The sequence below is a fragment of the Salvelinus sp. IW2-2015 genome, unplaced genomic scaffold (assembly GCF_002910315.2).
Source record: "Salvelinus sp. IW2-2015 unplaced genomic scaffold, ASM291031v2 Un_scaffold1077, whole genome shotgun sequence".
Lineage (NCBI taxonomy): Eukaryota > Metazoa > Chordata > Actinopteri > Salmoniformes > Salmonidae > Salvelinus > Salvelinus sp. IW2-2015.
In genome coordinates, this window is record NW_019942718.1 from 247,282 (window position 1) to 261,281 (window position 14,000).

At 41.8% G+C, this 14,000-nt stretch overlaps 1 protein-coding gene and 1 long non-coding RNA gene across 5 annotated transcripts in view; one reads left to right on the top strand and one right to left on the bottom strand.

The window, feature by feature from the left end:
- The window catches only part of LOC139024140 (uncharacterized), a 13,260-nt gene extending 9,438 nt beyond the window's left edge, over positions 1-3,822 (top strand). The window contains exons 2-3 of the long non-coding RNA XR_011475434.1: positions 106-154; positions 1,753-3,822. This is a non-coding gene — a long non-coding RNA (uncharacterized lncRNA). The remainder of the gene's footprint in view (positions 1-105; positions 155-1,752) is intronic.
- A 48-nt stretch (positions 3,823-3,870) lies between these two features.
- LOC112069674 (S-phase kinase-associated protein 1) lies at positions 3,871-13,497 on the bottom strand. Of its 4 annotated transcripts, none has more exons than XM_070438657.1 (6): positions 13,474-13,497; positions 11,073-11,169; positions 10,826-10,899; positions 9,657-9,800; positions 8,415-8,555; positions 3,871-4,534 (listed from the first exon to the last, which is right to left on the bottom strand). In XM_070438657.1, the coding sequence occupies exons 2-6, from the start codon at positions 11,167-11,169 to the stop codon at positions 4,499-4,501; spliced, it is 492 nt and encodes a 163-aa protein (XP_070294758.1). In that variant the 5' UTR covers positions 13,474-13,497; the 3' UTR covers positions 3,871-4,498. The 4 variants fall into 4 exon arrangements, with proteins under 4 accessions (XP_070294758.1, XP_070294756.1, XP_070294757.1 ...); XM_070438655.1 differs by lacking the exon at positions 13,474-13,497 and adding an exon at positions 12,909-12,927; XM_070438656.1 differs by lacking the exon at positions 13,474-13,497 and adding an exon at positions 12,820-12,838.
- Between the last annotated feature and the right edge of the window lie 503 nt (positions 13,498-14,000).

Genomic DNA, 14,000 nt, shown 5'->3' on the forward strand with positions numbered 1-14,000 from the left:
ACTGACTCTCTGTGTGTCTGGTTGTGTTTCCCCTACTGACTCTCTGTGTGTCTGGTTGTGTTTCCCCTACTGACTCTCTGTGTGTCTGGTTGTGTGTTCCAACAGGGCAAGAAGAAGAGAAGAAAAAGAGAGAAGCAGCAGGACTCCTCAGCAGGTAATGTCCTCTCTCTCTCTTCTCTACCAAACTCCCGGACCAACCCTGAGCTTCAATACGATATACTTCCATTCAACCCTTATTCTATCGCTTGAAACAACTTTCCTGGTCGACTATCCCCTAGCCGTACACACTTCTATAATTGGTGTGTACTCTGACTGGGTCACTGCTGCTCTAACTAACAGAGTGTGAAAGCTTTTCCTCTCCTCTCTAATGGCCTGTGTCCTGAATGGAGTCCTGCTCCATCTACTCTGTTCTGGCTGTTGGTGTTAACTCCTACTCAGTAATTGGGTACTAACAGTCTGATTTGATGGCTTTCTGATTTACCATCTCTGTCAATGCTTCAACTTCTGCCCTGACCTCTTGATCTAATCTCTCTCTCTCCATCACCCTCTCTCTCTTTCTTCATCTCTCCCTCTCTTTCCTAACTTATTTCGTGTGCGCATGCTGCCTTGTGCTCAGACCCTGGCTCTCCTAAGAAATGCAGAGCTCGCTTCGGCCTCAACCAACAAACGGACTGGTGTGGTCCCTGCAGGTGTGTATCTCTCGCCCTCTCGCTCTGCTACCCCTCTCTCCCTCCTCTGAGCGCGCCTCAGCCTCCTGCTGTGCTCCGCATGCACTCATCTCACTAACCTGTGTTTTGTGACCCACATTGCCCCCTACAGGTAGAGAACCAGCACAGGGGGGGGGGGCTAAAATTGCTTTACTGGCTGGTGATGGGGTGTCTCCTCAGGGATTGGTGGGTGATGCTGATCAAAGGAAAGTGGGAGGGGTCCTGTATGTCTGAGGGGAGAAAAAGGTTTCACACAGAGATGCTCGCTGCTTAAAACAGCCATTTCTTGGTTATGTTATTGGTGAAATGACAAAGCAGTGGATGGATGATCGGTCATGCTCATCATCAGCACCTTTTTTACCAACTCAATCTGTTAACATCAGTGTAGAGGTGTGAAGAAAGCCTGCCACTCCCCTCAACTCCATCATGCCACAGTGTCTTCCCCACCGCGCTGTCACATCATGGAAATCTCCTTACCACTGTGTGTGTGTGCTGCGAGAGAACAAAGGGAGGCGAATGTGGTTAGTGCGAATCCTGATCACCGCAGATGAACGCACACTCTCTTGCACATGCACCGCTGCTCTGCACTTTGATAGCATTTCTCATGCTCATCTGCCCTCAACTTTCTCCATTCATGTGGTCAGGCAGTGCAGCTTTTGATGGTGAACTCTGACATTTAGAATCGCTCTCCCTCTCTCTCCCTAAATATGTTCTCGCGCCTTTACTTGCAGTGGCACCAAGTGACTCACGTTATATTCTGGTAATGATCATGAGATAAGGTGTGCTACTTTGGTTTTGTATTTGGTTGAAGAAGAGGCAAACAGCTGCTGTTTGTTAACAATTAAGCTTAGAACACATTTATAATGTTCATTACAACAACCACAAAAATCAAGGAAATGGCATTGAATGATCCATACATATTCGATGGTATTCAATGGATTTGCAGTTAAATATCTCTCGCCTTGACCGAAAACTCAATTCAATCATGTTGAAAACAGTCAAAAGTTCATTCTGGTGACACTTTGCATCCACGCTTTATTCACAGATAACTCTCTTGACTGTTCCTAGGAGGAAAAAGAAGTGCATTCGATACCTTCAAGGAGGATGGTGCACCAGCCCCACTTCTTCCGATGGAAGCGCTATAGACTCGCCCCTCTCCCCCGTTGACGGCGTCCCCCCTCAGCACCCCAGCTCCCCTTTGCCTGCTTCCCCCTTGCACCTCCAGCCCAGCAAAAACACACCCCGTATCCTCTCAAAATCCAAGACCACAGAACTGTCTTTCAAAGCTTTAATAGAATCATCCCAACAGCACGACAATATCCATCATCATCATCATGACTGTACCCTGCCCAAGTCTCACTAGCCAGCTGCCTCACCTGCCCTGTCCCCTCTCACACTGCCTCCCACCATTCCAACACACACAGACACAACCAACCCAATCAGGAGCAGACCTGGAGTGGGAAGCAACACACTGGAGACCTTCACCACAAATATCCCAAAACAACAAGGGAGCCAACGAGTCTGGGAGAGGATCAAGGATGACATTCACATCAATATGACTGACTGACAACCTGAKTGATTTATTAAGTGCTCATGTCATTTTCACATTGCTGTACTGAAGGCAGTACTGTATGTACAGGGATGATTGCTTCTATTCAAACTGCCTCAAGTCAAATTGATTCCTTTTCCAAAGATTTTTACAGAGTACTGTGCTCCTCCTTTTCATAAGACTTACATTCAGATGTGTCAAAGGAACCTTTTCCAACATATAGTATTTATATTGATTAACAATGTGATATAAGGTTGAAACTATAAGGTAGAAATTATATATTTTTTTCGCTGAGTAAACATGTTATTGTCTCCCCTTGGAGAGAATCATCTCTATGTTATATTCATTTGTTTTAGGCACTTCCTGCTTGTCAGTTAAATTCTTGATACATTATTTTGATGTAGGTTTCTCACACAGAATTAAGACATTCTTGGTGTTTGTTCATATGGATGCACACAGTTTGGAAGATGAATTTGTTTGCTGGTGTCAAAAAGCCTCCATTATATAACAAAAAAACAAGGCAACGGTAAACATGTCATCCCCCACGAACGAATCAGTGCCCCCACAGTTAGTGACAACAATTAGAACGTATTTTCTGTGTATTCATTTTTTTTTTTTAAGTAAATAATTATCCTTCGCTGTATGTAATGGACCGAGCTTATAGGTTCTAATGGGAAACGTGTTTCTCATAAGGAGATGCATATATGTAAAAAATGTAATGTTAAAAAGTAATGACTGTGGCTCAAACGGGACAGGACATATGCTTGTTTAAAGTTTGGAAATTTAGTTGATTACTATAGTGGCCCCCTTGGGCCAATCTGTGTCATTTTGTAAATGCCAGATCTCTATGGCAAGAAGCATCATTCACCCAAGTTCTGTAAAAATCGAGCCAGTGYTGTCAGATATCGCGGGACTAACGTAAGGTTGTAGACAACGCCAGATAGATTTCATCAAGGGGAACAATACATTCAGCAGTCTCTGGACTGCCTCACACTGAATAAGCGTTCTGCTATTCTGTAAACTAAAGACCAAATGGGTCCCATATTTCAWCGTGTTGTAAAGTTTTATAAATGTTGAATTCCCTCTATAAATAAACTTTTATATGTTATGTAAAGGGTTTTACAAAGTTCTGTTTAGTCTCTCAACCATTTCTGAAGCAATACATGTTTTTTTAACGTTTTCCTACTCAGAGAAAACGCATTTTGTGGGTAAGTTTTGCATTAGCTTTGCCTTTCATTGAAGTTACCACAGATGTCATTTTCAGTGTGTGCATGTTCCACCTAAGTGTACCAAAAATACATGTGAAAAAACAATGGTTAATTTACTGCTTGCAAGCATTTAACTCTGCTTACATTGGAGATACTATAGGCTGATAGTCCATCAGAAGATGCTAAAGCTACCACACAGCTTAGATTTGGGGACAAAACAGCTCATATCAAAAAATGACCACACGAAAAAGTTGTGTACTAAACGGTCCACCTTTTGTATTTTTTTTTACACATTGAACGACTTCTGCTCTCAATGTAATACTCATTGTTTTGTGTATTAAAGTATTTTGAAAATCTGGATCAGTCTCCTATTTCACATAAGATGTACAAGCAATCACAAACAGCAGACAGACAACATTCTTTTAATTAATTTACTTACTCCTAGAATTGAATAGTAATCCTAAATTTCGTCTTCAGAGCAGAACTGAGAAAAGATTCCAATCCAATCTCAATAGGTAAATACCATAAGTTGTGTGAAAGACAGCACACACACTTCAACAAGTATTTCCAGTCCACAGGACATTTCACACATTCACCCCCACTTCAAATGTCCTATGAACGCTTGTCTCCCTAAGTTGACGTTAAAACAACGGCACAGAAGAGTCTGCAATTACAAAATTGAGCATTGAGCCATCATTTCAGTTGACTCAACAAAAAATATATATAAACATTTACAATAAAAAATACTATAGCAATTGAAAACAGGGAGAGCGGTGCATCTACTCTAAAAATTGGAAAGAATACCCAGACTCTCATGTGAATATAAAGTGAAGTAAAATGTGTAAAAACATGAAATAGCTACTATTTTTATTATTTCGCACCATACAAGCAATGGAAATGGTCATGCTATGAGTACACGGGGGGAGATCTGTCACTCTAATAGACTAAATGTAATATTAACAAGTATGAACAACGCAGTGCAACCAATTACTGGAACAATCCTTTCAGTGTGTTAGTGTTGGCAGCATCCTCCTCTATTTCTCTTCACACCACTGGTTCTCCTTGCGTACCTGAGGGGGGAGACAATGGAAAGGCAACACACAGTGTCACATCAGTCAGATGCATATTATCACAGGAGCTCTGTGTTCAGGACTGAGGTTATGACCCAAATGGCACCCTATTCCTTTTATAGTGCACCACGGGCTCTGGTCAAATCAAAAGTAAGGCACTGTATAGACTAGAATAGTATAGAGCAGGTATTCCCAAACTGGGGTACGCAAATTATATAAGTTATTTTTTAATACTTCACATTTTCAAACAGTACATTTATATTTTCTAACAGGGCTATACATGTGAGGTTTTTTTCTCGCCCGAGTAGCCTCGTTTCACTGCCAAAAATAACATAAAACCATCTAGTGTTCAGTGAAATAACAACAGAATGTCAAATACAGGTAGCCTAGTCAAATAATTAACATCCAATCACATTAACTGTTACTCTCTCACTGGAAACCTCCACTCTTGCGCAGACATTTAGAAACAAAGCATGACCATTTAAAAAATTAAGCCACGGGAGTTTGAGCGAGAATAAAGACGAATTTCGAGTTGTAAGACATGTATAAAAGCAACAGATACCATTAATTAGAAGGGGCTAGAAGCGTCTTATATAGTGAGCTACCAAGTGTCTAAGACAGGCAAGCCCCATACTATTGTGGAGGACTTAATTCTTCCTGCTGCTGTGGATATGGCTGGAACAATGCTGGAGGAAAAGGCCCAAAAAACTATACAGACAATGCRTTCATCAAACAACACTGTTTCACGACTCATCAGTGACATGGCAGGAGATGTTTTGAAACAATTACTACTTCGCGTACAAGCCAGTGAATTATATGCGTTACAGCTGGATGTGTCAGACGTGGCGGGCCTGGCACAGTTCCTGGTATACAGTCGTGACCAAAAGTTTTGAGAATGACACAAATATTAATTTCCACAAAGTTTMCTGCATCAGTGTCAWTAGATATTTTTTGTCAGATGTTACTATGGAATACTGAAGTATAATTACAAGCATTTCATAAGTGTCAAAGGCTTTTATTGACAATTACATGAAGTTGATGCAAAGAGTCAATATTTGCAGTGTTGACCCTTCTRTTTCAAGACCTCTGCAATCCGCTCTGGCATGCTGTCAATTAACTTCTGGGCCACATCCTGACTGATGCGAGCCCATTCTTGCATAATCAATGCTTGGAGTTTGTCAGAGTTTGAGTGGTTTTGTTTGTCCACCCGGCTCTTAAATATTGACCACAAGTTCTCAAATGGATTAAGGTGTGGGGAGATTCCTGGCCATGGACCCAAAATATCAATGTTTTGTTCCCCGAGTCACTTAGTTATCACTTTTACCGTATGGCAAGGTGCTCCATCATGCTGGAAAAGGCATTGTTCGTCARCAAACTGTTCTTGGATGGTTGGGAGAAGTTGCTCTAGGAGGATGTGTTGGTACCATTCTTTATTCATGGCTGTGTTCTTAGGCAAAARTGTGAGTGAGCCCACTCCCTTGGCTGAGAAGCAACCCCAAACATGAATGGTCTCAGGATGCTTTACTATTGGCATGACACAGGACTGATGGTAGCGCTCACCTTGTCTTCTCCGGACAAGCTTTTTTCCGGATGCCGCCAAACAATCGGAAAGGGGATTCACCAGAGAAAATMACTTTACACCAGTCCTCAGCAGTCCTATCCCTGTACCTTTTGCAGAATATCAGTCTGTCCCTGATYTTTTTCCTGGAGAGAAGMGGCTTCTTTGCTGCCCTTCTTGACACCAGGCCATCCTCCAAAAGTCTTCGCCTCACTGTYCGTGCAGATGCACTAACACCTGCCTGCTGCCATCCCTGAGCAAGCTCTGTACTGGTGGTGCCCCGATCCCGCAGCTGAATCAATAGTACGGAGTATAAACACCATGGGACCACGCAACCATCATAACGCTCAGGAATGAGACTCATTCTGTCTCCAAGCGATGAACGTACTTTGGTGCGATAGGTGCAAATCAATCCCAGCACAGCAAAGGACCATGTGAAGATGCTGGAGGAAACGGGTACAAAAGTATCTATATCCACAGTAAAAACGAGTCCTATATCGTCATAACCTGAAAGGCCGCTCAGCAAGGAAGAAGCCACTGCTCCAAAACCGCCATAAAAAAGCCAGACTACGGTTTGCAACTGCACATGGGGACAAAGATCATACTTTTTGGAGAAATGTCCTCTGGTCTGATGAAAAGAAAATAGAACTGTTTGGTCATAATGACCATCGTTATGTTTGGAGGAAAAAGGGCGAGGCTTGCAAGCCAAAGATCACCTTCCCAACCGTGAAGCACGGGGGCTGCAGCATCATGTTGTGGGGGTGCTTTGCTGCAGGAGGGACTGGTGCACTTCACAAAAGAGATGGCATCATGAGGTAGGAAAATTATGTGGATATATTGAACCAAGCTAACCAAGCTAATATAAGGCTAACTGTTCTAGCATTGATTGATACACTCACAAAAGCTTAGATTGCTTTCGTTGCAAAGCATATTTTCKAAATCTGACACGATAGGTGGATTAACAACAAGCTAAGCTGTGTTTTGGTATATTTCACTTGTGATTGCATGATTATAAATATTTTTWGTAATATTTTGCGCCCTGCAATTKAGCGGTTGTTTAGGAAAATGATCCCGTAAAAGGGATCCGTAGCGCAGAGAAGTTAAAGCAAGGCCCCTGAACTCTCGTGTATTTTCTGCATCATGCAATGATATGGGCAGCGACCATGTAAAACTTTTACAAGAGGCAAAGTATTGACACGTTTTTTTGAATTGAGAGATGAGGTTAAAAAATGTTTTACTGACCATAATTTCCACTAGTCTGACCGCTTGCATGATGACGAGTTTCTCACACCACTGGCCTATCTGGGTGATGTTTTTTCTCGCCTGAATGATCTGAATCTAGGATTATAGGGACTCTCCGCAACTATATTCAATGTGCGGGACAAAATTGAGGCTATGATTAAGAAGTTGGAGCTCTTTTCTGTCTGCATTAACAAGGACAACACACAGGTCTTTCCATCATTATATGATTTTGTGTGTGCAAATGAAGTCAAGCTTACGGACAATGTCAAATGTGATATAGCGAAGCACCTGAGTGASRTGGGTGCGCAATWACYCAGGTACTTTCCCGAAACGGATGACCCAAACAACTGGATTCGTTATCCCTTTCATGCCTTGCCTCCAGTCCACTTACCGGTATCTGAACAAGAGAGCCTCATCGAAATTGCAACAAGCGGTTCAGTAAAAATTTAATTTAAATCAGAAGCCAGTGCCAGACTTCGAGATAGGGCTGCGCTCAGTGTCTTGCCTTGACTAATCGCGCTGTTAAGACACTGATGCCCTTTGCAACCACGTACCTATGTGAGAGCGGATTCTCGGCCCTCACTAGCATGAAAACATTAAGGCACAGACTGTGTGGAAAATGATTTAAGACTGAGACTCTCTCCAATACAACATCACAGAGTTATGTGCATCCTTTCAAGCACACCCTTCTCATTAACCTGTGGTGAGTTATTCACAATTTTCAATTAACAAATAAGGTTTTATATGTAAGATGGTTAAATAAAGAGCAAAATTATTGATTATATTGTTATTTGTGCCCTGGTCCTATAAGAGCTCTTTTGTCACTTCCCACAAGCCGGGTTGTGACAAAAACTCACWAATTCTTATGTTTAATAAATGTATCGTATAGTGTGTGTGGCAGGCTTACAATGACGGCAAAAAACAACATTTGATAGTGCGCTGACCCTGGTGGTAGAGGGGGTACGCAGCTGGAGGTTGAATGTTTGAAGGGGTACGAGACTATAAAAAGTTTGGGAACCACTGGTAGAGAATAGAGTGCCATATGGGAGGCGTCCTGAGAACCACAAAAGGCCTTATTACCTGGGCTTCCTCTTCCTCTGTGAAGTCATTTTTGATGTTGAACGTCTTCCTGATCTCCTCTGGGGTCTTTCCTTTGATCATGTTGGCCACCGTCTTGCAGGTGACATCTAGCAGTCCTTTGATGTCTAAATAGTTTGCYGCCTAAACATAAAATAAGATAAAAAATAAGAGAATGAGGATGAATGAWAGCAACTGCAAATGCTTCGACATGCCTGGCTTCCACGTGAACTATTTCAGCCCTAAGCTTATGCTATGTAAACAYGTTTCAAGAGCTGGGTCAAACCTGCTGCTCAAATTATATACTTGTGTCACAGTTCCTAAAAGCCCCCAGCACTACAAAAATGTTTTGCACAATCCCTGCAAAATAACCAATGCATTAAGTGTGCTTGTTTCATGTAATACGCACATACCTGATACTTCCTGAGCCGCATACAGACAGGAAAAGAAAATGCAGCCGCCCCCATGTGTTTCTATGCAAAGCTGGCGGCAGATTAGCACCGTGACACTACCACAGGTAGGGGCTTCACTTGCCGCCTACATAGGGAATTTATTGGACGCTCAAGGTAAAAAATAAATACAAAAATGTTACTTTTGCCTCCCCTCATTGACCAATCAAATTACAGGGGCTGGATGCCTTTTTCTGGGTTGTGTTTTTTGGGATAATCCAGAGGTATCATAACAGCCACTACTTGTACCACCAGAGTTTGATGCTTTATAAACTGGGCGGTGTCGCTGGCGTTATGGACTCCCTGTGTGTAAGGCCCTTTAGTAATGAACTACTACCTCTAATTATAACATGTTATTAAGCACCTACTTGTCACTCAAAGCACTTTACTAGTGCTGTACAACAGTATGTTCAGCGAGCTAACCATCGCCTAAATTAAATTCAAGATCTGAGACACTTCCTCCTTGTAAGTGTGCAGGTGTCAAACTCTTTCTGTGAGTGGGAAAGGGGATACCTAGTCAGTTGCACAACTGAATACATTCAACCGAAATGCGTCTTCCGCATTTAACCCAACCCCTCTAAATCAGAGGTGTGGGGGGCTGCCTTAATCGACGTCCACGTCATCGGGCACCCGGGGAGCAGTTGTTGTGGTTGGGGGTTAACTGCCTTGCTCAAGGGCAAAACAACAGATTTTTCCACCTTGCCGGCTCGGGGATTCCAACCAGCAACTTCTCGGTTACTGGCCCAACGCTCTTAACCGCTAYACTACCTGTGAGTGTGAGGCGGTATGTACGCACTAGAATAAGTTCGAAGAGGGTCCCTTGGTCCACTTTGAGGAACTCCTGGTCCCAGACGGGTATGTCATCCGTCCTTTTCTCCTTGTTCTCGTCATCCTCAGGGGGAGGGGGATCATCTTTATGGTGGGTGCACCACTGGATCACCTGTAGGGAGGAAAGTGAAGAACAACTAGTCCAAGCACACTGAGCGAATCAACAGTCAGACATGGAAGGCGTCCTTCTTCCATCCAGTCCCGTTTCCAAAGGCCTAAGTTGAGGAAGGAGGTCACAGAGCACACAGGAAGGTTTCTGTTTGGAGCTTCATGCTTCTGGCAGAGAGATAGAAATGCTATTCTACAGATGTCAGAGCCAAACTGACAGCCTAAGGACAGACATCAAGATTGGTTTTCCATTTTACTTGAACTTCAGGTTTCAGTACAGGTTTCACCACAAGCCAGGCAGGACATGTAAGTTGTCTAACTATGCAAACACATTTCCCCAAACAAAATGTAATTCCCCAAACAAAATTAAATCTATTAATTACATGGATACAGTTGCTGAACAAAGCAGCTTGTCTCTCAGTTGGAGAGACGCATGCACAAGACATTGTACAATCTGMCAGGGAGGAAATAACAAAAGTCAACTTTAATCCTACAACCCTTCACACAGTATTAATCCAACTAGCACTGGTTGGATGGACGAAACACCTGATGCAGACAATCCCACCATTTCGTTTATAGTGATTATGAGAGGCGCTTTTGTTATGTTACACTCTTCAAATCATCCATTGACCACATGAACACTGGACTGTAGTGATCATCCCTAAGGACAACTATCCCTACAATCAGCGTGGACTCTCACAGTGCCTCCCACATAGGTAAGGATCTATGTTACAGGTTTGAGACCATCCTTCTGTCTACAAGTTTAACTTTTATCGGTTTCAAATTGTGCCAAAATGTTGCACTTCTAGGAGAAAAGCCAAGCCTGGTTTGGGTTCAATTGAATTGTACCACTATGGATAGAATGAATGTACAATATAACAGAGAATGGAATTATAGATAATAAAGCAAGCTCTGGTTGGGAGCAGGCACTTTACTAAGGTTCTCCATGGCCATCTCCACACAGTTTACCTGTCCCTCAGTCCATTGCACCAGATATGGGATGTGTGAKAGTGAGTCCACTCCACTTACCTTCTTGAGGATAGCCGCATTCACATTCGGGAGGGGGACTGGATCATCATCTCCTTCATCATCCATACCCAAATCTGTCAAAGACAACCATTAGACAAGTGCACTGAGATACTGCAAGACAGTTTTGATAAATGTATTTTACCGTCTGAACTGTGCAATATGTACTGATAGCTATGTAGGCTACGTCAATGATGTTCAACCTCATGTTACAACCGCATAACTACAGAGTACATAGCTAGATACATACCTTCCAGCATTGTCTTTATTGTCACAGACTGCTTTGCTATTTCCACATCCACCTCAAAGATCTCCCCATCTGAACTTTGCAGTTTAATTGTTGGCATCTGTAAAATAACAGGAAAACGGTTGTCAGTTTCAGGCGTAAACGTTACCTAGCAGAGTGATGACTAATATCAGGGGCCATAAAGTACATGTTATATCGCTAGGTGACACAGGGACCTACTTGGCTAACAAACCAAGTAGCTAACAGTTAGCTGACGTTAGCGACATTAGTTAAGGTGGCTAGCTAATGTTAGCTAGAAGGCAATTTCCCTGGATGCTGTTAYCTACTAACGTTAACGTTCGCTAACTAGCGAAGTATCTTAACGCCTGTAGGTACCTAACGTTCCCGAAACACTTGCAATGTAAGATTTTAAAACATGTTATGGTAGACAGGTAACTTAGRTAGTTAACGGTAGCAAGCTAATTCCCTAACTACCAGTTCACGCACTAACTTACTAGTTACCATTAGTAAGTTACAGGTTTACTATTACATGAACTAACCTCGATTCCAGCTAACGTTACTGTCTGGGCAACTGTCAACAAAACAGGGAGTCTGAAGCAGTCCAATGGTGAAATAAGATGGACTCAACGCTAGCGTTTCGCTTAACATTTAGCAATAATAACCTTACTTTTTGTTAACAGTAACTGTTACTGCGAACGACAGCCAGAAAACAAAGCTAACGCGGCTAGCTAACTCAGCGTTGTCAGCAAGGCCCCGTCTTACTAGCAACCATATTCAACCTATTTCCATTTAGCTAGACATACGAATACATTCAAAACAACCATTATTTCACAAAGACATAACTACATCATATGTAAATGCCCGTTACTTACTGTGAATGTTTTTAAAMCAAATTCAGATAATTATTTTTTAAACGTCAACAGGGCCAAACCGAAGCACAGGCAGTCAGTGGAACTATATTAATGGCCAGCCAACTAAGCTTTCGCTTTGTCAAATGTGGGGGAAACAAATGAGTAGTCTTGTGATATGCCTGTACAATAGGAGTGATTTTCCCCATTTAGCTACGTTAACAGAATTTCACCCAGTATCTATTTTTWTGCTAATATGTTAATATTTTGTAACGTTACATTTCTGTACATTTTTGCGTCCAAAATGTATAAAATTATATCTACCCATGTTACTCTTTAATGCTGTAGGCTGTCAATCAATGGTCCCAGCGTAATAAAACAAATCAGCGTAATTGTTTCACTCTTTGTGCAGTACTATTGTTTGCCAATTAGAATATTATTTTTGAACGCCATGTCAGTGATTGTTGGCTTACCCTTTGTTGGAACCTTACTTGAATAGTAGGTACAGCACTGATGGAAAGTACCTACGTTTATTTGCGGTATCTGTACTTTACTATTTATATTTTTGAAAACTTTTACTTTACTACATTCCTAAAGAAAATAAGGTAATTTTTTCCTGACACCCAAAAGTACTCGRTACATTTAGAATGCTTAGCAGGACAGGAAAATTGTAAAATGTATGTATTTAATCAAGAAAACATCCCTAGTCATCCCTACTGCCTCTGATCTGGCGGACTCACTAAACACACATGCTTTGTTTATAAATTGTCTGAGTGTTAGAGATCGCCCCAGGCTAGCCGTAAATTTAAACAAAAATCCGAAAATAGTGCCATCTAGTTTGCTTAATATAAACGATTTGAAACGTATACTTTAAATACTTAACTATATTTAAAACCAAATACTTTTTTACTGGGTGACTTTCACRTGASTCATTTTCTATTAGGTATCTTCACTTTTCCTCAGGTATGACGATACGATAACGTAAACTCACCCCATTCGTACAAATGTGCGCAACCGCAACATTCAAACGAGGCTACAAAGAAAACTAATGGGATTGTAGCGACTGTGTTGACTTCAAAATCGGGGGTGTGAACTAGGTTTCTATTCAAGCGTTGATCGACATGGTAATGGTTCTATAGTATTGGAGAAAAGTTGAAAAAACGGACCCTCCGTTACATCGTGACYTGTCATGTCGTAACGTACAGCATGACGCAWAAAGCAACTATTTCTGTCTTACAATCTCTCTCCACCTGGTGTAGCACTTCTCTCATCGTTTAAAAACAAGAAATGGACAATGACAGGGGTAAGGGGGATACCTAGTCATTTTTTGCGTCATCATTGCATGCGATCATCATTCTCAAAGCCGCTGTTTACTTCTAAGATCACTTAAGCACCGCCCTAAAAACCCGATTCAAATTCGACACAAACCTTCAAATAGGTATGTAATGACACATTATATAAACTCGTGTTTTATTTACATTTTAGAGGTGATAAGTTGGACAGATCGAGTGAAAAAAAAGAAGCAATTTTCCCACACAACATCTCTCCTCACTCACGCATTAGTTTCGCTTCCCCACCCGCCATTTTTAAAAAGACCCGAAACGGGCAGCGTTTAGGTCATATAATTGAATGTTGGAAAGGGGAGAAATTGTGCTTTTCAATGGTATTGACATTAGTTGATCTGGAAGTATTACGTTTTTGGGGCGCTAAAATAAGGGCAATTGTACGGACCAAGGCGATGTACGAGTTTACGTTACTGCTTTTCATCTATCGCATGTAGCTCTAAATCTTTACCTTGACACACATTCCGGGTTGTAACTTCGAGTCCTATCATGAGATGGCACTCTTTCACCATAATTTGTATATTTCCATGTTACCTTCTACACCCATCAACAATTACACATTTTTTGGGAAATTAGCAGTGGTTTAATGGTTGTTGGATCCGAAGTATTTATCCCTACAGTACGATTAAAATAATCAGTGCAGTTATTGCTTAGCTATGTGAAAATGAGACTAAGGGACATAATGACGTAACAAAATATCCTCAGCATCCATGGAAGCTGTCTCACTTCACCTACAATCA